Source organism: Elephas maximus, chromosome 7, assembly GCF_024166365.1.
Source record: "Elephas maximus indicus isolate mEleMax1 chromosome 7, mEleMax1 primary haplotype, whole genome shotgun sequence".
In the NCBI taxonomy this organism is placed as follows: domain Eukaryota; kingdom Metazoa; phylum Chordata; class Mammalia; order Proboscidea; family Elephantidae; genus Elephas; species Elephas maximus.
In genome coordinates this window covers 137,789,912-137,813,150 of record NC_064825.1, presented here as the reverse complement: position 1 = coordinate 137,813,150, position 23,239 = coordinate 137,789,912, and the positions used below count along the sequence as shown (strand labels likewise).

General features: G+C 48.7%; 1 protein-coding gene and 1 pseudogene across 6 annotated transcripts; one reads left to right on the top strand and one right to left on the bottom strand.

Annotated features, from left to right (window-relative positions):
- The first annotated feature begins 15,881 nt into the window (after positions 1–15,881).
- On the top strand, positions 15,882–17,159 carry LOC126081249 (interferon-induced transmembrane protein 3-like). Of its 6 annotated transcripts, none has more exons than XM_049893013.1 (3): positions 15,894–16,250; positions 16,527–16,675; positions 16,843–17,159. In XM_049893013.1, exons 1-3 carry the CDS (start codon positions 16,065–16,067, stop codon positions 16,871–16,873), a joined length of 366 nt encoding a protein of 121 aa, XP_049748970.1. In that variant the 5' UTR covers positions 15,894–16,064; the 3' UTR covers positions 16,874–17,159. The 6 variants fall into 6 exon arrangements, with proteins under 6 accessions (XP_049748969.1, XP_049748970.1, XP_049748971.1 ...); XM_049893015.1 differs by having other exon boundaries at positions 15,907–16,318; XM_049893012.1 differs by having other exon boundaries at positions 15,882–16,250; positions 16,527–17,159.
- Positions 17,160–21,846: 4,687 nt separating this feature from the next.
- On the bottom strand, positions 21,847–23,160 carry LOC126081251 (interferon-induced transmembrane protein 3-like; annotated as a pseudogene).
- Between the last annotated feature and the right edge of the window lie 79 nt (positions 23,161–23,239).

Genomic DNA, 23,239 nt, shown 5'->3' with positions numbered 1-23,239 from the left:
CAGGTTCACCTTAATCCTCAAGGTGACATCTTTGCTTCTCAACACTTTAAAGGTCTTTTGAAGCTGATTTGCCCAATGCAATGTGTCTTTTGATTTCTTCACTGCTGCTTCCATGGGTGCTGATTGTGGATCCAAATAAAATGAAACCCTTGACAACCTCAACCTTTTCTCCATTTATCATGATGCTGCTTATTGATCCAGTTGTGAGGATTTTTGTTTTCTTTATGTTGAGGTGTAATCCACACTTGTTACTGCAATTCCCGAGTTAGAGCCGCCTGCCGCAAATAGCCAATTCTTGAGACGGGGTGAGGTGGGTAGCAAGAGCTTTATTAGAGATACCGGTATATAGAGATAGAGGGTAATGATCTCCTCCTAAAGTCGTCTGTCTCACCAGACTACCAATGGGTTTGGGTTTTTAAGGGAAAAGGGGTCATAAGTTTTAGGGACTTGTGTAATTTGCTCTCTCTTTCTTCTGTTTGGTTTTGGTGGTAGTATCTCAAACATGTTGATCTTTTCCTGCCATTATCCCATCAGCTCAGGGGGTAGCTGGTGTTATTTTTTGTCTTATTTGACAGGCTTAGATCAATATGACTTGTTTTCCACAGTCTTAGAGGAAACATTGATTTACACTTAACCATTTGGGGAGCTAACAAACATCAGGATCTTACCTGGAGGCAGGGATGGGCTAGAGGAGGGAAAGGAGAGAAAGAAGAAGGAAAAAAAATTGGCTCAGGCACTGTTCAAGATATGGCTGAGCAGCCTGTTTCCTACTGAAGGCTGTGGTCTTTAATGTTCATTAGTAAGTGGTTCAAGTCCTTTTCGCTTTCAACAAGCAAGGTTGTATCATCTGCATAAGGCAGGTTCTTAATAAGTCTTCCTCCAATCTTGATGTCCAATTCTTCATATAGTCCATCTTCTCAGATTATTTGCTCAGCATACAGATTGAACAGGTATGGTGAAAGGACACAACCCTGATGCACACTTTCCCTGACATTAAACTATGCAGTATCCCCTTCTTCTGTTCAAATGACTGCCTCTTGATCCATGTACAGATTCCTCATGAGTACAATTAAGTGTTCCAGAATTCCCGTTCTTCACGATGTTATCCATGTGTTATGATCCACACAGTCAAATGCCTTAGCATAGTCAACAAAACACAAATACATCTCTCTGGTATTCTCTGCTTTCAGCCAGGATCCATCTAACCTCAGCAACATTAACCCTGGTTCCACGTCCTCTTCTAAAACCAGCTTGAACTTCTGACAGTTCCCTGTCAATATACCGCTACAGCTGCTTTCGAATGATCTTCAGCAAAATTTTGCCTGCATGTGATATTTCTGATATTTTTTGATCATTTCCACATTCTGTGGGATCACCTTTATTGGAAATAGGAATAAATATGGATCTCTTCCAGTTGGTTGGCCAGGTGGCTGTCTTCCAAATTTCTTGGCATAGATGGGTGAGCACATCCAGCACTGCATCCATTTGTTGAAACATCTCAATTGGTATTCCGTCAGTTCCTGAAGCCTTGTTTTTCACCAGTGTCTTCAGTGCAGCTTGGACCTCTTCCTTCAATACTGTCAGTTCCTGATCATATGTTACCTCCTGAAATGGTTGAACATCAACCAGTTCTTTTTGGTGTAGTAACTCTGTGTATTCCTTCCATCTTCCTTTGAGGCTTCCTGAGTTGTTTAATATTTTTCCCATAGAATCCTTCAGTACTGGAACTTGAAGCTTGAATTTTTTTTTTTTCTTCAGTTCTTTCAGATCAAGAAATGCTGGGCTTGTTCTTCCCTTTTGGTTTCTAACTTCAGCTTTTTGCACTTATCATATTTTTTGTCTTCTCGAGTCATCCTTTGAAATCTGTTCAGCTCTTTTATTTCATCATTTTTCCTTTTGTTTTAGCTACTCAGTGTTCAAGAGCAAGCTTTGGAGTCTCTTCTAACATCCATTTAGGTCTTTTCTTTCTCTTCTATCTTTTTCATGACCTCTTGCTTTCTTCATATATGATGTCCTTGATGTCATTCCACAACTCATCTAGTCTTCGGTCATTAGCGTTCAACGCAAAAAAATCTGTTCTTGAGATGGTCTCTAAACTCAGGTGGGATTTACTCAAGGTCATACTTTGGCTCTTGTGGAAGTTATGCTGCCAGTATTCAAATACCAGCAGGGGAACATAGTAAGACCAGTGAATTCCATGAGCAAGGGCCCATTGCTACACTTCATTTGCTGTGAAGTGAGTCCCTTGATCCAAGGTGATGCTGTATGGGATACCATGACGGTATATAAGGTTTTCTGTAAGTCCATGGATGGTAGTTTTGGCAGAAGCATTGTGTGCAGGGAAGGCAAATCCATATCCAGAGTAAATGTCTATTCCAGTAAGAAAAACACGCTGCCCTTTCCATGATGGACATAGCCCGATGTAATCAACTTGCCCCCAGGTTGCTGGCTGATCACCTTGAGAGATGGTGCCATATCGGGGACTCAGTGTTGGTCTCTGCTGCTGGCAGATTGGGCACTCAGCAGTGGCTGTAGCCAAGTTGGCCTTGGTGAGTGGAAGTCCACGTTGCTGAGCCCACACATAACTCCCATTCCTGCCACCATGGCCACTTTTTTCATGAGCCCATTGAGCAATGGCAGGAGTAGCTGGGGAAAGAGGATTAGTGGTTTCTACAGAATTCATCATCCTATCTACTTGATTGTTAAAGTCCTCTGCTGCTGAGATCACCCTTTGGTGAGCACTCAACCGAGACACAAGTATCTTCGATTCTTTGGTCCATTCCGAGAGGTCTATCCACATACCTCCTCCCATACATCCTTGTCTCCAATTTCCCAATCATGTTCCTTCCACTTTCCTGACCATCCAGCAAAACCATTGGCCATAGCCCATGAATCAGTGTACAATCACACATCTGGCCATTTCTCCTTTGAGACAAAGTGAAAAATCAGGTACGCTGGTTAAAGTTCTGCCCATTGAGAGGATTTCCCTTCATCACTATCCTTCAGGGACGTCCCAGAAAGGGGCAGCATGCCTGCGTATTACACAGAACGGTCTGTACACCAGGCACAAGCTTTCTCTTCTTCAGTCAACTGATCGTAAGGAACTCCCCGTGAGGACATAGGTGCAGACTGGGAGATGGAAGGTAATGCGACAGGAGTGGGGACCATGGGTATTTGGGCCACTTCCTCAGGCAACTTACTTGCCCACATGTCCTACTTGGGCACGATCTTGTATATACCACTTCCATTTAATGATGGAGTGCTGCTGTGCACGTCCAACTTTATAATTCTTTGGGTCAGATGACACCCAGTTCATGATGGGCAGCTCAGGCCGCATCGTGACTTGGTGTCCCGTGGTTAACCATTCAGTCTCTACTAAGGCCCAGTAACAAGCCAAAACCTGTTTCTCAGAAGAAGAGTAGATATCTGCAGAGGATGGTAGGGCTTTGCTTCAAAATCCTAAAGGTCTGTGCTGTGATTCGCAAACAGGGACTGCCAAAGGCTCCAAACAGGATCTCTATCTGCCACAGGCACTTCAAGCACCACTGGATCAGCCAGGTCATATGGCCCAAGGGGCAGAGCATCTCACATGGCACCCTGAATCTGTTGCAGAGCCTTCTCTTGTTCTGGGCCCCCCTCAAAACTAACAGTTTTTTGAGTCACTTGATAAATAGGCCAGAGTAGCACCCCAAAATGAGGAATATGTTGTTCCAAAATCCAAAGATTCCCACAAGGCCTTGTGACTCCTTTTTGGTTATGGGAGGAGCCAATGCAATAACTTACCCTTCACTTTAGAAGGAAAATCTCTACAATCCCCACACCACTGGGCCCCTAGAAATTTCAATGAGGTGGAAGGTACCTGAATTTTTCTGGGATTAATTACCCGTCCCCTAGCATGCAAATGTTTTACCAATAAGTCCAGAGTCATTGACACTTCTTCCTTACTAGGTCCAATCAGAATAATGTCATTAATGTCACGGACCAGTGTGACATCTTGCGGAAGGGAAAAGGTCCCTGCAGACTAAATTATGACATAAGGCTGGAGAGTTGATATAGTTCTGAGGTAGGCACCTGAAGGTGTATTGCTGGCCTTGCCAGCTGAAGGCAAACTGCTTCTGGTCGTCCTTCGATGCAGGTATGGAGGAAAAGGCATTAGCCAGATCAATAGCTGCATAGCAGGTACCAGGAGATGCATTGATTTGCTCAAGCAATGAGGCTACATCAGGAACAACAGCTGCAATTGGAGTCACCATCTGGGTTAAGTTTTCCATAATCCACTGTCATTCTCCAAGACCCGTCTGTCTTTTGCACAGGTCAAGTAGGTGAGTTGAATGGGGATGTGGTGGGAATCATCACCCCTGCATCCTTCAAGTCCTTAATGGTGGCGCTAACCTCTGCAATCTCTCCAGGAACTTGGTGTTGCTTTTGGTTTATTATTTTCCTAAGTAGAGGCATGGATTGTGGGTCTGTAAACTCCCTCAAGTTTGGGAATTTGATTGAGGGACACTGCCTCTATATTCTGGTGATTCAAGTTGGACTGTTCACCTGACCTAGAATTCATCTCCTTGTACAGATCAAGTAAATATTTAGCAGATTTTCTATCTATTTCACTCCTAGGGACACCATGACTAAGTTGTTGTTGTTATGTGCTGTTGAGTCGATTCCAACTTATAACAACCCTATGTACAACAGAACAAAACACTGCCCAGTTCTGCACCATGCTCACAAATGTTATGCTTGAGTCCAATGTTACAGCCACTGTGCCAATCCATCTCTTCAAGGGTCTTCCTCTTTTTTGGTGACCCTGTACTTTACCAAGCATGATGTCCTTCTTCAGGTAGTGATCTCTTCTGACTACATGTCCAAATTATGTAAGATGTAGTCTCACCATCTTTGGTTCTAAGGAGCATTCTGGTTATACTTCCTCTAAGACAGATTTGTTCATTCTTTTGGCAGTCCATGGTATACTCAATAATCTTCCCCAACACCATAATTCAAAGGTGTCAATTCTTCTTTTGTCTTTCTTATTCATTATCCAGCTTTTGCATGCATGATGCAATTGAAAACACCATGGCTTGGGTCAGGTGTACCTTAGTCTTCAAGGTGACATCTTTGCTTTTCAACACTTTAAAGAGGTCCTTTGCAGCAGATTTGCCCAATGCAATGCGTCTCTTGATTTCTTGACTGCTGTTTCCATGGGTGTTGATTGTGGATCCAAATAAAATGAAATCCTTGACAACTTCAGCCTTTTCTCCGTTTATCATGATGTTGCTCATTGGTCCAATTGTGAGGATTTTTGTTTTCTTTATGTTGAGGTGCAATCCATACTGAAGACTGCGGTCTTTGATCTTCATTAGTAAGTGCTTCAAGTCCTCTTCACTTTCAGCAAGCAAGGTTGTGTCATCTGCATAACACAGGTTGTTAATGTGTCTTCCTCCAATGCTGATGCCCCATTCTTCTTCATACAGTCCAGCTTCTCGGATTATTTGCTCAGCATACGGATTGAATAGGTATGGTGAAAGGATACAACCCTGATGCACACCTTTCCTGGCTTTAAACCGTGGAGTATCCCCATGTTCTGTCTGAAGGACTACCTCTTGATCTAGGTACAGGTTCCTCATCAGCACAATTAAGTGTTCTCAAATTCTCATTCTTCGCAATGTTATCCATAATTTGCTGTGGTCCACACAATTGAATGCCTTCGCATAGTCAATAAAACACAGGTAAACATCTTTCTGGTATTCTCTGCTTTCACCCAAGATCCATCTGACATCAGCAATAATATCCCTGGTTCCAAATCCTTTTCTGAATCTGGCCTGAATTCCTGGCAGTTCCCTGTCAGTATACTGCTGCAGCCACTTTTGAATGATCTTCAGCAAAATTTTACTTATATGTGATATTAATGGATGTTTGCAGCTGCTTCTCATTTTGAGTTCTGCCACATCAGCAAATGAAGGTCCCCAAAGTTTAACTCCATTCACGTCATTAAGGTTCACTCTACTGTGAGGACGGAGCTCTTCCCCAGTCATCTTTTGATTGCTTCCAAACTGGGGGGCTCATCTTCTGGCACTATATCTGACAATGTTCCGCTGCTATTCTTAAGGTTTTCATTGGCTAATTCTTTTCAGAAGTAGACTGCTAGGTCCTTCTTCCTAGTCTGTCTTAGTCTGGAAGCTCAGCTGAAACCTGTCCTCCATGGGTGACCCTGCTGGTATCGGAATACTGGTGGCATAGCTTCCAGCATCACAGCAACACACAAGCCCCCACAGTATGACAAACTGACAGACGTTTGGGGGCCATGACTAAGCAGCCAACGCCATAAGACCGTACAAGTCAGACTATTCTGTTTATTGCTTTGATTCCATTGCCCATTATGTTAACCACACCCACCTTGTCTTTGTCAATTGAGTGCCACCACTTGGCCCCTACTACCATGGGTTCCAATAAGCCCCATTGTAGTTAGGGATCTTAATTCATTGAAGGAAGTTCCCACTGGCAAATCTGATTTACATAAAATAGCAATCACAGCGGTTTTCAGGGATGCTGGGGCTCCCTTCACAAATTTGTTCTTCACAGTTGTGGTAAAAGGTATGTCCTCTGGGCATTCTATGTGTGGGTCTGTGGGTCTAGCCTGATAAACCCACTCTAGCATGCCAGTTTCCCTAAGCCTTTTGATACCTTCTTCCACTGCAAACCCAGGCAGGTCTGGGACTTCAACTCGATTTAGCGTTTTACCTTGTAATCCATGCTTCAGCAAACCAACCAAATAAGCTATTAGATTCTTTCCTAACTTCTCGAGCTGAAACATTGACTGAAGAATCTGTGCTTAGGGGGCCCATATCAATAAACTCAGGTTGACCCATTTTCATGTTCCTTGCACAATTATTTCATACCTTTAATAGCAATTCCCACACATATTCCCCAGGTTTTTTTTTTTGTACATATTAGAAACGTCAAACAGTTCTTTTGGAGTGTTGTGCACTTAATCCTAGGTCACATTTTGTACTTTACCTTTTGGGGCTCATTGGGATTAAGTCTAGTTACAGGTGTAGAAGCCAAAATTGGTGGGGAAGTGTTTTGAGAACATTCAGCATGGTCTTGTAAAGCATCTGCCCCAGGCGATGCCCCAGGCAGTGACTCAGACAAAGGCTGTGTTAACCTTGTTAGATGGGAGTGGAGCTACTAATATTTTTACTAGAGAAGGTCATTTAGCAGACAAACATGAAGTAACCTCTCCAGATGGGAGTGAGAGGGCTGGTTGTGTTGGTAGGAGTAATTCAATGGAATTTAGGGGCTCAGTGTCCCCAGCTTCCTGATTATAGTTTCAGGATCCCATTTCTTCTCATTCAATGTTCTGATTTTAACTTCAGATACCTCTAGAGGTTGGCAATTGAGTTGGTGTTGTAATTCAGCCACTCTTACCATAAGACTCTGGGTTTGGTTTTCAGCAATATCAGTTCTGTTACTACAAGAAATAAGAATTTTTTTCAGGGCACAAGTGGCAACTTTGAGGTCATTTGTGTGGTGCTTGAGCTCTGACTCTAAAGACCTGAGCTCATCTCTTTCTTTCACCACTTTAGCGAAAATAGGACCAATCAGCTAGTTTCCTTATACTTCTCATTCTGTCAAAATTGTAGAAAATTATCAAACGTGCGATCACCCAGAGACTTGCCTCTCACCATTACTTGATCTATTCTTGGTGATATTTTGAGTATTTCTATTGCCAACTCACACGATAAATTATCAGTGCCCTCTTTACTACTGGAAGCAGAATCATCAGTAACTTTAAGACTAACCAGACTTGAAAGCCAATTTAGAAAACTTATCCTTACAGCTTGTTTCTCTAGAACCATTCTTGCTACCAGATGTCTTAGGCTGGGTTCTCTAGAGAAGCAAAACCAGTGAAGCATAGATATATGCATGTGTGTATGTGTGCACATGCACGTGCATGCTTATAATGTAAAACTGAGAATCATGGCCCAGCCAAGTGAACACACAACTGTATATGTGCATGTGTGTGTGTGTGTGTACTTAGAGAGTGAGATTTACCACAAGGATATATCTTACATGGTTGTATGTAGAGGCTGGCAAGTCCCAAGTCCGTGTGTCAGGCTGAAGGCTGAAGGCTTCTCCTGACTCAGGTAGTTGCAGGGACTGACAAACCCAAGATCAGCAGGTCAGATGGCAGGCCTCTGGCTCATGGGCAGTGGAGAGCGACTAATCCTAAAATCAGCAAGTAAGCTCCTAGCTCAACTCCCAAGGGCTGGAGGCCTGATGATGATGAACCAGATGCAGAATCTACAGCAAGAGCCATGCTGGAGCATCCATTTATATACTGGAGGCAGGCCACACCCCCAAGGAAACTCCATCTCAACTGATTGGCTGCTCATAGCAGATCTCATTAAAGAGCTGATTACATCATTCCATACGTGCCAAGCCACATCACCACACAACTGCCAAACTACATAATAACTGCCAAACCACTGAGAACCGCGGCCCAACCAAGTGGACACACAACCCTAACCACCACACCTCCCTTCCCAGACATTATTTTTTTATTTTTTGTTGTTGTTGGTAGAGTTTTCTTGGTGACTTTCCTGAACTAATTCTGTAAAGTCTGTTCTCTTTGTCCTGTATGGCTACCGAAGTCTGCTCAGTTAGCTTTGTGGTGAGCTAATATTTGGACAAAGATTTCCTTAAACACCTGGAACAAAAAAGTCTCCCAGTCTTTGTCAAGGGTCTCTGTCTGTGTGTTGGAGTACACCTTCCAGCATTAGTGAGCTGAAAAGGACTGGTATTGGTCATTTTGAATCGAACAATCATATGGTCTACTATGCCAGGAATGACATCTTGAAGAGGCATGACATTGCATTCCTTGTCAAAAAGAACATTTCAAGATCTATCCTAAAGTACAAAGCTGGCAGCAATAGGAAAATACCCATATGCTTAGAAGGAAGACCAGTTAATATTACTGTTATTCAAGTTTACACACCAACCACCAAGGCCAAAGATGAAGAAATTGAAGCTTTTTACCAACTTTGGCAGTCTGAAATTGATCAAACATGCAATCGAGATGCACTGATAATTACTAGTGATTGAATGCTAAAGTTGGAAAGAAAGAAGGATTGATAGTTGGGAAATATGGCCTTGGTGATAGGAATGATGCCAAAGATCACATGATTGAATTTTGCAAGACCAATGACTTCTTCATTGCAAAAACCTTTTTTCACCAACATAAAACTGGACTATACAGATGGACCTTGCCAAATGGAATACACAGGAGTATTGACTACATTTGTGGAAAGAGACAATGGAAAAGCTCAATATCATCAGTCAGAACAAGGCCAGGGGCCGACTGTGGATCACACCACCAATCACTCACATGCAAGTTCAAGTTGAACCTGAAGAAAATTACAACAGGTCCACCAAAGCCAAAGTACAACCTTGAGTATATCCCACCTGAATTTAGAGACCATTTCAAGAATAGATTTGACACACTGAACACTAATGACCAAAGACCAGAGGAGTTGTGGAATGACATCAAGGACATCATACATAAAGAAAGCAAGAGGTCATAAAAAAAAAAAAAAAAACAGGAACGGAAGAAAAGACCTAAATGGTTGTTAGAAGAGACTCTGAAACTTGCTCTTGAACATCGAGTAGCTAAAGCAAAAGGAAAAAATGATGAAGTAAAAGAGCTCGAGAAGACAAAGTATTATGATGACATGTGCAAAAAGCTGGAGATAGAAAACCAAACGAGAAGAACATGCTTAACATTTCTTGAACTGAAAGAACTGAAGAAAAAATTCCAGCCTCAAGTTGCAATACTGAAGGATTCTATGGGGAAGATATTAAACGACACAGGAAGCATCAAAAGAAAATGGAAGGAATACACAGAATCACTATACCAAAAAGAATTGGTTGACATTCAACCATTTCAGGAGGTAACATATGACCAGGAACTTATGATACTGAAGGAAGAAGTCCAAGATGCACTGAAGACACCGGTGAAAAACAAGGGTCAGGGAATTGATGGAATACCAATTGACATGTTTCAACAAACAGAGGCAATGCTGGAAGTCCTCACTTATCTATGCCAAGAAGTTTGGAAGACAGCTACCTGGCCAACCAACTGGAAGAGATCCATATTTATGCCTATTCCCAACAAAGACGATCCAACCAAATGAGAAAATTATTGAACAATATCATTAATATCACATGCAAGCAAAATTTTACTGAAGATCATTCAAAAATGACTGCAGCAGTATATCGGTGGGGAATTGCCAGAAGTTCAAGCCTGATTTAGAAGAGGACATGGAACCAGGGATATCATTGCTGATGTCAGATGGATCCTGGCTGAAAGCACAGAATACCAGAAAGATGTTTGTTGTTGTTGTTAGGTGCCGTCAAGTTGGTTCCGACTCATAGCAACCCTATGCACAACAGAACGAAACACTGGCTGGTCCTGCACCATCCTCACAATCGTTGCTACGCTTGAGCTCATTGTTGCAGCCTCTGTGTCCATCCACCTCGATGAGGATCTTCCTCTTTTCCGCTGACCCTGTACTCTGCCAAGCGTGATGTCCTTCTCCAGGGACTGATCCCTCCTGACAACATGTCCAAAATATGTAAGACATAATCTCTCCATCCTTGCCTCTAAGGAGCATTCTGGCTGCGCTTCTTCCAAGACAGATTTGTTTGTTCTTTTGGCAGTCCATGTTTACCTGTGTTTTATTGACTATGTATGCTAAGGCACTCGACTGTGTGGATCATAACAAATTATGGATAACATCGCCAAGAATGGGAATTCCGGGACACTTAATTGTGCTTGTGAGGAATCTGCACATGGATCAAGAGGCAATCATCTGAACAGAACAAGGGGATACTACAAGGTTTAAGGTCAGGAAAGGTGTGCATCAGGGTTTTATCCTTTCACCATACCTATTCAGTCTGTATGTTGAGCAAGTAATACGAGGAGCTGGACTATACGAAGAAGGACATGACATCAGGATTGCAGGAAGACTCATTAACAACCTGTGTTATGCAGATGACACAACCTTGCTTGCCAAAAGTGAAGAGGACTTAAAGCACTTACTGACGAAGATTAAAGACTACAACTTTCAGTATGGATTATGCTTCAACATAAAGAAAACAAAAATCCTCACAATTGGACCAATAAGCAACATCACGTTAAATGGAGAAAAGATTGAAGTTGCATGGATTTCATTTTACTTGGATCCACAATTGACAACCATGGAAGCAGGAGCCAAAAAATCAAAAGACACATTGCACTGGGCAAATCAGCTGCAAGATCTCTTCAAAGTGTTAAAAAGCAAAGATGTCACTTTGAGGACTAAGGTGAGCCTGACGCAAGCCAGGGTGTTTTCAATCACCTCATATGCATGTGAAAGCTGGATGACAAATAAGGAAGACAGAATGGATGACGAATAAGGAAGACAGTATACGAATTGATGCCTTTGAATTGTGGGGTTGGCGAAGAGTGTTGAACGTACCATGGACTACCAAAAGGATGAACAAATCTGTCTTGGAAGCAGTACAACCAGAATGTTCCTTGGAAGCTAGGATGGTGAGACTGCACCTCACATACTTTGGACATGTTGTTAGGAGGAATCAGTCCCTGGAGAAGGACATCATGCTTGGAAAAGTAGAGGGACAGCGAAAAAGAGGAAAACCCTCAATGAGATGGACTGATACAGTGGTTGCAACAGTGGGCTCAAGCATAGCAACGATTGTGAGGATGGCACGGAGCCAACCAGTGTTTCGTTCTGCTGTGCATACGCTCACTATGAGTCAGAACTAACTTGACAGCACCTAACAACAACAGTGAAGACTGATGTTAAACATCTTTTCATGTGTTTGTTAGCCATTTGTATTTTTTCTTTGGAGAAATGTCTATTCAAGCCCTTTGCCCATTTTTTAACTGGGTTTCTTTTTGTTGGAGCTTTTCAAAGCCACCTGTGCACATCTCACTTTCCATCTTTTCCTTTTAAGCTTTTTGGTTAGCCTGTTGTTTGCCCCAACTTTCATCCACTGTCTCAAGCGGCCACAGTGTTAAACAATCGCTGCTGACTCTTTTTTTTTTTTTTTAGCAAATGCCCATGGAGCAAAGACTGTTTGCACCGTGCAAGCTCCAAGCTGGGTAAAAAAAGAAAAGCCTTGTGAGTGGTGTCTTTCGGGGCACCATCACACCAGTCAAATAATGATAATTCCCTGTTTTCAGCACTTCTCTGTCCCTCCAGTAATTTCAGGGACTGGCCTTCACCGTGGTTGCGGGTTGTTGGTTTTAAAAGCTACCAAACAGCTGGTAGGGAGAGGTGGACATGAGTACAGCAAGTTAAAACACCATGAAGCTTGCTGTTCTTATGAAGACTTGAGCATTTTCCTCAGGGCTTGGAACCAGTTAGAAAGCGTTCAGTCATGGCCGAAGGAAACAGGGGCAGCATACACGTTGCCTAGCAACCAAATCTGTTGCCCTGTGGAATTTGACTGAGTAGGAAACAGCAGTCTCCCTCCTAATGATGGCAGTCAGCCTTCTAGATTAAGCTATTCCTAGATTAGTGCAAGACTTTTGTTAATTTTCCATAGCACTGAAAAGTTATGTCTGACCATTTTTGCCGGTGTTCTCGTTTCTTTCAATACAAAGAGGTTTTTCAGAGATTTTTGTTTCATCATTCTTGCTGATGTTACCCAATAACTAATTGACGTTCACCCTTAAATAACACTATACTGCTTCACATGTAGTGTAAGTAACATAACACGGTATTCCCACGTCCTACCTCTGCTCCTTATATTACCGCCATTCTTTTCCCTTAGCCATATGCTGTAGTCATTCAATACACTGTTAATATTTTTACTCTTACCCAACAGTCATTCTTCTTTTTCACTCAGTTAAGAATAAGCAAAATAAAATTTATTTCATGTTCATTTATTTCTTCCCTGATGGCCCTCCTTTATGTTTCTAACCTATATGACTTTATTCCTGCCTAAATAACTCTTAACATTTATTACAGGACAGATCTGTTTGCAAACAAATTCCCTGTTTCTGTTTGTCTGAGAAAGCTTTTATTTCACTTTTGAAGAATAATTTCACTGGAAACAGAATTCTATGTAGGCAATTTTTTTTCTTTCAGCACAAAATATTTCACTGTTTCCTTGCTTGTACAGTTTCTGACATGATGGCCCATGTAATTTTTTATCCTAATTTTTCTGCAAGTAAGATTTGTTGTTGTTTTGTTTTGGGGTTTGATTTTTAATCTGGCGCTTTTTTCAAGATGTTTTGTGCTTTGAGTCTGATATGCCCAGGTGTAGGCGCTCGTTTTTCAGTCTTGAAATATCCATTTAGTGATGCTTTTTTCCTTAATGTCACATGGAATGGTACTAGTATAGATGTACTAGTATAGATGTACCAGGTCTCTTGTGGTTAATATTTTTATGATATATTTTCATTTTATAAAGTTCAACTTTTCTTCATCTTTATATCAAAGTTAAAGGAACTCTTGTGGTGCAATGATGGTGTTCGGCTGCTAGTCAAAAGGTTGGTGGTTCAAACCCACCCAGAGGCTCTACAGGAGAGAGACCCAGCAATTTGCTTCCGTAAAGATTACAGCCTCGAAAACCCTATAGGGCGGTTCTACTCTGTCATCTGGGGTCATTACCAGTCAAAATCAAATTGGTGGCACCTAAAAACAACAACATCAAAGTTCCATGTCCTGTAAGCATGGAGTTTCTTATTTTAAATTAGCTCTGGCCGTCCTTAACTTCTATTTGGAGAAGTTTAATAACTTGGCTTTCTCTGCTGTGCACTTCTTCACTCCCTTCTCTTTCTTCGAGTTGGTAATTCTTTGATGATTCTACTTTTGTCTTGGTGGTGATACAAGTGTGCATTCTACATCTGTGCTTTGAGCGCTTAGCCTACACGTTACAACACGCTGGTCAGATTATGCTACCGTTTTGTTCAAATCTCCTACATTTTTACTGATTTTTAAAAAGCTTTTACTCTATTGAGTTGGTTCTATCAGCTTCTGTTGTTTTGCCTTTTTCTAATTCTGTCCGTTTTCAGTGTACACCCCTTGAAAGTACAGATTTTTAAATAGTACTTCGTGGGTACTCCGTCAACCCACACTTAATATAATTACCAATATTTTTAGATTATAAACACAATATTCCTGATTATCTTCTGCCTTTTGTTTTTTTTTTTTTTTTTAGTGTTTCACCCACTATTACATCTTTAACCCCTGTCTGTTAGACACTGTTTTAGCTAGCTATTGGGCAATAATGATGCCAACAAGAAAAGCAAACATTAACTCTGGCTAATACCGTGGGGCAGTTGCCATGACACTGCCTCAGGACTGGGCTTGGCTAGGACGTGCAGCCTTCCTAAACAGTGTTCTTGGCTACGTCAGAGCTGCAAGAGGACAAGGCCATATGCAAACACATTTTGAGATCTGGCTTACTCCACAATAATTTCCCATCTACTGGACATGTCACAAGGACAGGCCCAAAGTTCATGGGTAGAGACTTAGCTGAACTGCCCCCCACCACAGGCCCAGGCTCAAGGTGTTCCCAGCGTTCCAGGGATCAGCTGTTAAGGCCAATGAGTGGGGACATACCGGGGTAGGGGACAGTCACAGAAATCGGCAAATGCCCAATGCTGCTGACTTAGCATCTGCCAGCTGACAATTCGTGTCCCTGCCCCTCTCTGATCACACCCATGCAGGAGAGACCAGGGCCAGGTTCTCTCCCCGGACACCCTGCTCCGCCCACACCTACCCCAACGGGGATCCCAACCTCCCGAACACCTTCATCAGGAACCCTCTGACCCAGAATGGTCCAGGAGGATCACAGAAGCCACACGAGGTGCTTCAACAAAAGAGTTAATACTAGGAGTTACTTACACGGCTGAGAACAATAACGCAAACAGGAAGTGTTGGGTACCATGGAGACTGTAACTGCAGAGAGGGGCACCTTGAGGCTGGTCTGGGAGCCTTGACCCACCTGTGCCTCCAGGTGAAGGACGATAGGTCTGCAACAGGACACACACCCCACACAATCTCTAGGCAGGTAAAGGCTCAGACAGCAGGGGGACAACCTGGCCCTGTGGGTGATCAGATGCCCCTGTGCTGGCTCTGAGCTGACACAGCCTCCCCCTGAAAAGGGAGGCACAAGCCTGACAGCCACGGAGCACCCCCACCACACACCTGCATAAATGATGAGGGGCAGAGGGAGGGGGGTACACCTTGAGGCCCTGTGTTCCCCCTGGTCCATCCCTGCCACCCACCACAGCTCCTCCTCTCGTCAGGAGGTGTCCCGTACCCCATTCCCAGGGACCCTGGGCGGGGGTCTGGGGGTTCCTGTGAGGAAGCCAGCCTTGGTCCTGAATCTCTGACCTGTAACCAGGAGCCACACTGAGTTTTAGGGACTCTTGAATCCCCACCTGGAGCATGGACTTTGGCCCTAGGAAAGGGCAAAGGATTGCAGCAAGGGAGACCTGAGCCAGGTGAGTGTGAGCTTGGGAGGAGTCCCTCTGAGGGTCCACCTTCCTCTAGAGGCTCAGCCTCCTCTGGGGGTCCACCTCCCTCAGGGCATCCGGAGTGTGGGGGCCTGGCAGGGGCCCTGCAAGGGAACAGTGAGGACACACAGCAGGCTGAGGGACAGTGGGGAAGTGTACAGTGGTGACCCCCAGTCTGGAAACTGTTCCCAGGGCCCGCTCACACCCTGAAGGGGAAGCTGGGGGGCAGCCAAGTAACTTCCTGACCTAACAGTCCCCACCTCCCCCATAGCCCTCAGCCCTTCCTCTCACCCAGCCTGACAGTAATTTGAGCCTCAGGAACTTGTTCCGCCCTCCTTAGTTTCTGGCCAATTCTTCAATTTACAAAACAGCAGGAAATAGAAACTTTGGAAAAATGCAAACTACTTCAGAAAGGGAGGGCCCTGGGAGGTAGGATCTCAGCATTGGACCTCACTAACAACTGGTCTCAGCGTCAAAAAGCGCACTTTCAAACCCTCCTTCAAGCTCACAGCACTGCTTCCCCCCAACCCAGGAGATGGTCAAGGAGGAGCATGAAGTGGCTGTGCTGGGGGCGCCCCTCAGTTCTGCACCTATCACATCCACGGTGATCAACATCCGCAGCGACACCTCCGTGCCTGACCACGTCGTCTGGTCCCTCTTCAACAAGCTCTTCATGAACTGCTGCTGCCTGGGCTTCGTGGCCTTCGCCTACTTTGTGAAGGTGCATGTGTCATTCTCCACGAGAGCGTCAGTTGCACTCGGGTTGCCCACTGCCCACACAGGTCTGGGGTGAGCAAGGATCTGTGTCCTTGAGTATATGTGTGCGTCTGTCTCTCTTTTATGTGTCTGTGTGTCTGTGTCTTGGGGAGTCAGTCCCAGCATAGGTTCATGGTGACGCTGCAGGGGGAGCATGGGGATAGCCATGGTCAGCCTTTACTCCCATGGCCCCAAGGACTTCTCCCTCCCTCACAGGCTAATAAAGAAATTCATCCCACAGGCCCCCAGGCTGGCTCAGAAAACACCACGTGCACAGACTTGGGAACCTGGGGGGAAAGCGCCATACCCCAGCAGAGGGAAAGGAGCCCCAGACTCCCTGGGGGGACTGAGGGGCTATGAGGAGGTCCCTCCACCAGCAGGGAGGGACAGGTACTGTCATGCTTGGGCTCTAGGGAGCTGTGGGGATCCCCCATGTGGGTGAGGGCCAGTGCAGGCTGCACGGGGAATGGAGGACCAGGGGGACCTAAGTGCTGCCATCAGCTCCTGGCTCCCAGCCGGTCCCTCCCCAGGTCCCCTCATCACCTTGTCTCCCCCAGTCCAAGGACCGGAAGATGGTGGGCGACGTGACCGGGGCCCAGAGCTACGCGTCCACTGCCAAGTGCCTGAATATCATTGCCCTGGTCTTCAGCCTCCTACTGGCCATAGGGTTCATCATTCTTTTAGCCACTGGTGCGGTGGTGAGCCTCCAAGCCATTTCACAGATGACGCAGAACCATGGGGGCTACTAGTCGCTGCAGCCCGAGCCCTCCGGCCCCCCACCGCTGGCCCTGCATGCTGCCCCACCCCCTTTTACAGCAGTTTTCACATTTGTATCTGTCTATAAATGAATTCAATAAAGTGCCTGTGTATGCAACAGTGCCGTGACATTGCCCGGGGAGGGGGCCCTGCCCTGAGTCTCCAGTCTGGTCCGGAGCCTGAGCTGAGGGGGTCGCCCCACCTTGTCCCACCACCAACCAGGCTGGGCTGAGAAAGCAGGGCACACCCTCAGGCTTGGCTGTTCTGGCCTCAGGTGGGGCTGTAGCTGGATTGGGGTACTGAATGCGGGTCCCTCCAACCCTGAGGTCAGAACCGTGATACAGGGTGGTCTTCTCTGGGGGGCAGCACTGGGTACAGAACACTCCTGGCCCCAAGGAAGACCCCCGACTGTCAGCCGGTTGCTGGGTGTGTATCTCAGCACCCTCCCATCCCCTGGAAGGCACTGTGACTCTTGGGTCTGGAGGTGCATAGATCTGATGGAGCCTGGCCCTCGCTGCCCCTCCTGGGCCACCCAGCTGTTGTCCCTTCCTGGTCTGCTGCCTCCTGTGGGCACGACTACCCTGTCCCTGCTCCTGTGAGGAGCAGCCAGGGCCTGGTGGTGGGCATAGCCCTCAGTTGTAAGGTGTCTGTGGAACCAGTGGTCAGTCCTGGTGGTCTCTCAGCCCCTTGGACAGAAACCCTGAGTGCTGAGGGACCAATTCCTGGAACCAAATATGGCGGGGTGCAGGGGGAGCAGTGCTTCCAGGAAGGGTCTCTGGCACATTGAGGACACTGAGGTACTGGGCCTGGGCTTCTGCTGGGGTGGGGCTGCACCTTGGTGGAGACATCCAGGGGAATAACTTGCCCTGGGCAGATATTCCTTCTTGGTCCCCCAGAGGGAGCAGGCCTGCTGGCTGGGGCAGAGGCCAATGGGCACAGGTGGCTTCTCTCAATGTCCTGCAGAGTGAGGGAGGGGGGCAGGCTCCCTGGGGAGGCAGTGAGGTGTCTGGGAGGTCCAGACCCACCCTCAGGCTGGTCTGAGGGGTTGGGTCCTTCTCACTCTGACCTCGCCAGGAGGTCATGGAGGATCCGGCCATGTCTGGGTACTATCGGAGGGGACGACGTCTGCGGTGTCTGTGTTCCCCCTGTGCTTCCAGGCCGCATCGTGGACCCCGCCTCAGGTCCGACCATTCACTCCCTTCCCACGCAGCACCCTAACTCCAGGGCCCCTCCCTCTGGTGGGCGCTCCGCTGTGGGAGGGGCGCCCGCCTTCCTGTGCATACTCTGGGGTGAGAACGAGGGGCGACGCCCGACCCCGACTGCGAGGGAACAGAGAACGCGCTGGGCAGAGGGAGCCGGGCAACGACGCCCCTGCGCGCGGCCGGCGCGGGCCCGGGTCTGTGGACGAGCCGGCGGGGGACCAGGCCCGCGTGGGGGGCGGGTGGGACGTCCCCTCGGATGGCCGGCGCGGTCAGGGTTGGGCCTTTCCGGCTCTATCAGCTCCGGCACTTCCTCTTCCCGGACCTCTCGGTCCCCTCCCGACCGTGTGCGACCGCTCCGACACTGCCATCTCATTAGTGGGGGCGTGGCTTTTTCCGGTTTTCTCGGATCCGCCTGGGGAGGGGGTGTCACACGGTGTTAAGCCTGAATTCCAGAGTGTGCTTCCACATCGATTACCTCTGTCTATTCAGCAGCCACCACCCTGAGTCCGGCCCCGTGGCCTCCCTCCTGGCACATGTGGGCCAGGTCCTGCAGCTCCTTGGAATTTAATCACTTTCTTCTCTCATAGGCCTGTGGTGGCTTTTAAAAGTATGCAGAAATCTAGGTTCCCTAAAATATTGAAGCCTCACAGCCTCCCCATGAGTGTGGGAAGTTAGTGGCTCACATCAACAGTAGGATCCACACATTAACAGTGAGTGAAGTTTGAGGCTACATGGTGATGGCAGAAAGCCCATCTCCATGGGGTCCCGTTGTCACTCAACCCTGCTTTGAGCTAATGTCAGGAGTCCCAGGGCAGGCACTGACAGAGAGAGAGCACGCTGCAAGGAACATGGGGGTGGGATCTCTGCAGCCTGGGGCAGGCGGGCGGAGCTCTTAACAGGAAAGGGGCCTGGGCAGCTCAGAGGGGTCAGGGGGCTGAGGGACTCAAGATTCCAGTGCCTCAGCCCAGATGCCATCTGCGAGTCAGGGGCCCTGTCCAGGGTCCTCACCTTCACCAGCCGCTGGCTGGCCAAGTATACCTCCTTTAGTTGGGAGTTCGCCCTTTGCAGCTCCACTGTTCTTTTATTATGCAAAATTTTTAACACTACACAGCAAGCAGACTAGTAAAATAAGCCCCCCAACAGTTACCATGTTCTGCCATTTCATTACCTTTACCCTCCCATACTTACCTCCCCTTTTTTACCTGGAATTTCTGTACACAGATTGCCACCCCCCCCCCGCACCCCCTTGTAGCCCACGTACTTACCACAACCTAGAATATTCCAGCTCCACCATTTCCCTGTCCCTTTTCCCACAGGAACCCCCCCCCCTCCACCTCCAATCTCCAAACAGTCCCAGGATGCCGAGGCTGGAGCCGGCCCAAGGGGCTGTCTGGAGCTTCCTGAGGGGAGGCGTACCGGCCACACCCTTCCCTTCTGAGGGAGTACACCACATTTCTCAGGACCCAGAGTGTTTGGGCGGTTTCCTGCCTTGGTCGGTCCTGGGCCCTGACTGCCTTCCAGCAGAGGGCATTTCAAGGCCACTGCCGGCTTGGGTAGCAAGCACAGAGACCCGAAGAGTCCGGGGCCAGGAGGTGCAGCTCCATGTTCCTCTCCGCCCTCATTCCCCCCCACCCCGGGGGATACCCTGACTGCAGGATCTCAGGGAGGCCTGTCCCTGTCTTCCCCAGACCTCATCAGGGGGAAGAGCGGGAAGTTTATTTTCTCTAAGGGACGTCTTCCTGTGCCTCCCACCTCCCCAACCCTTTCACTTCCCTGCCCCTCCTCCCCCCACCCCTCTTCTTCCCCCATCCCTATCACCTCCTAGGTCCGGTCCTCCTACCCCCCACCTCCATCCACCTTCTGCGGCCTCACCCACCTCCCTAGCCTCGCCCACGTGTCCCCCAACATCACACCCCCAATTGTCCCGTGGACTCTGGGCCTCTGCACATCTGAACCCTGGGCCAGTTGTGCAGTTCCTGCTTTGCTGGGCCAGAGTGATCCCGGTGGTCTGCACCCGGGGCCTCCAAACTGACAAGTCCGCACTCATTACGCATCAGGCCTCGCCTGCAATTTTTCAGAGGCTCCACATTGCCAGTTGCTTGCTGGCTGCAGGAGGGGGGCGTCTCATCACCTGGCAGGACCCTCTTCACCCTCTCAAGTTAGTGCAGTTCAGGTGGGCTTCCAGCCCAAACCCGACAGTGCCAGGCCCTTCCTAGGGGACATTGGACCCAACCATTCTGGATGGGTTGAATCCTGGGGCAACTGGTCCCCCAGGCCAGGGGGCTGGCTGGCCACCAGTAGAAGACGCCACAGCCCCGCTCCCTCTTCAGAGAACGTTCTGGGTCCTCACCCAGGCAGGGTTGTCTGAGCCCTCTCCCTACTGTCTCATCTCCCCATCCTGGTCAGGCCTCCCTGTCTCTCACAGCAGAGAGTGCCACTGTGTGTGCCCCTCGGCCACAGCAGGGTGTCCACCCATGGGAGGGGTCTTGGAGTACGGCATTGCGGGAGGGGGAACGAGCACGAAAGGTGAGGGGGTAGGGTCCAGGATAGACCCGGGATTCTCCAGGAGAAACAGGAGGACAAGCCAAGAGCTTCAGCAGAAAGGACCAGTCATGGTCCCCTCTGCTGGAACTCAAGGTGTGCTGGGACACCCCCCAAAGGACTGGGCATCTGTGTCAGAGGGCCCACCCCCTGAGACCAGCCTGAAGGTGCCCTCATGGGGAGGATCCTAGTATGACCTGGGCCCCCCAGAAATCTCACGACCTCCCCAGGGAGCCTGCCCTTCAGGGTGTGGAAGGAGAGGCTATGGCCAGCACCATTTGCCAGTGCCCCAGCCAGCAGACCACTCCTCACCCTGCTCCATGTCTACACCAGGCAGGTTCTTCCCCTGGGTCTGAGCAAGGACAGCCCCACCTCCCTGACTTGAAGCCTCCATCCCAGCAGAGACCAAAGCCCAGTGCTTGTGTCCTCTATCTGCTGGAGACCCTCCCTGCAGGGGCCACCTGCCTTTGGTTCCAGGACTTCGTCCACCAGCCCTACCAGCTGAGTCAGGAGGAGCTTCTGCTTCAGCCCAGTGCCACGGAGCAAAAGGCACAGCCAGCTGGGGCCATCTACCTTCCCCTCGGTGTCCCTGGCAGTGGCCAGAGGACCCTTTAGAAGCAGGTGCTCTCCCTTCTTTCTACTCCAGAGACCACAGATCTCTGGGAGCCCCACCCCATTCACAGCCATATCAGAACGGCTATTGTCCAGGTGTACTCAAAGAGAGGTGACCCCTTGACCCAAACATCCCACAGAGTGCTTGAGTCAGGGTCCACTGTGCCCTGTGAGGCCAGGGGGGCATCATTGGGTTCAAGGGTCCTGTGCTCCCAGTGCCATCTCCCCGCATCAGGGTTCAGACCTCAGGGTTGAAGGGACCCCCACCAAGGATGCCAGCCCAGCTACAGCCCCACCTGAGGCCAGAACAGCCAGGCCTGAGGGTGTGCCCTGCTTTCTCAGCCCAGCCTGGTTGGTGGTGGGACAAGGTGGGGCGACCCCCTCAGCTCAGGCTCAGGACCAGACTGGAGACTCAGGGCAGGGCCCCCTCCCCGGGCAATGTCACGGCACTGTTGCACACACAGGCACTTTATTGAATTCATTTATAGACAGATACAAATGTGAAAACTGCTGTAAAAGGGGGTGGGGCAGCATGCAGGGCCAGCGGTGGGGGGCCGGAGGGCTCCGGCTGCAGCGACTAGTAGCCCCCATGGTTCTCTGTCATCTGTGAAATGGCTTGGAGGCTCACCACCGCACCAGTGGCTAAAAGAATGATGAACCCGATGGCCAGTAGGAGGCTGAAGACCAGGGCAATGATATTCAGGCACTTGGCGGTGGACGCGTAGCTCTGGGCCCCGGTCATGTCGCCCACCATCTTCCGGTCCCTAGACTGGGGGAGACAAGATGATGAGGGGACCTGGGGAAGGAGCGGCTGGGAGCCAGGAGCTGACGTCAGCACTCAGGTCCCCCTGGTTCTCCATCCCCAGTGCAGCCTGCACTGGCCCTCGCCCACATGGGGGACCCCCACAGCTCCCTAGAGCCCAAGCATGACAGCATCTGTCTCTCCTTGCTGGGGGAGGGACCTCCTCACAGCTCCTCAGTCCCTGCAGGGAGCCTCGGGCTCCTCTCCATCTGCTGGGGTCCCAGCGCTGCCCCCCACCCTCAGGTCCCCGAGTGAGAGCTCTTTGCGTTTTTGGAGTCAGTCTGGGGGCCTAACCAGAGAGATGAACTTCTCTGTTAGCTGTAAGAAACATTTTTTTGGAAGTTGTGAGAACAAGGACTGATCACGACCATCCCCATGCAATCCCTGAAGCGTCATCCCTGACCTACGCTGGGAAGGAACCCCCCAAGACACAGTCACACATACTCTCTCAGAAGCACACACACACGAGAGAAACACACACATAAAAACATTCACACATGGACCCACACAGGCCCGTCTGGGAGGAGAGCACCCCGAGCGCCCACTCCCACCCGCGCGGAGAATCCCCACGTGTCTGGCACAGCGGCGCCTGCACGCACCTTCACGGAGTAGGCGAAGGCCACGAAGCCCAGGCAGCAGAAGTTCATGAAGAGCGTGTTGAAGAGGGACCAGACGACATGGTCCGGCACGGAGGTGTCGCTGCGGATGTTGATCACGGTGGACGTCATGGGCGCCGAGTTGTGGGGTACCGGGCCGAGGGGCACCCCCCAGCGCGGCCCCCTCGTGCTCCTCCTTGAGCGTCTCATAGGTTGAGAGCGAGCCGGTGACGGCGTGCGGGAAGAAGTGTTGGGAAGTATGGTTCATGGTGCCCAAAGATGACCGGCAGCCGACACGGTTTGGTGTGGGGTCGCAGTTTCAGACTCTCCTTTCCCCAGTAGTTTCGATTTCTCAGCAGTTTCTATTTCCTGGCTTTGGATAATTGAGATTGGCCACAGACTAAGGAGGCGGGACGCATTCCTGAGGCTCAAGTTACTCCGGGGG

What these genes read in the sequence shown, in the direction of transcription:
- LOC126081249 (XM_049893011.1), top strand. Translation starts at nt 16,065, where the DNA reads ATGGTCAAGGAGGAGCATGAAGTGGCTGTGCTGGGGGCGCCCCTCAGT. An exon ending in GTTGCCCACTGCCCACACAG is followed by an intron (nt 16,312 to 16,842) that starts GTCTGGGGTGAG and finishes TGTCTCCCCCAG; the next exon opens with TCCAAGGACCGGAAGATGGT.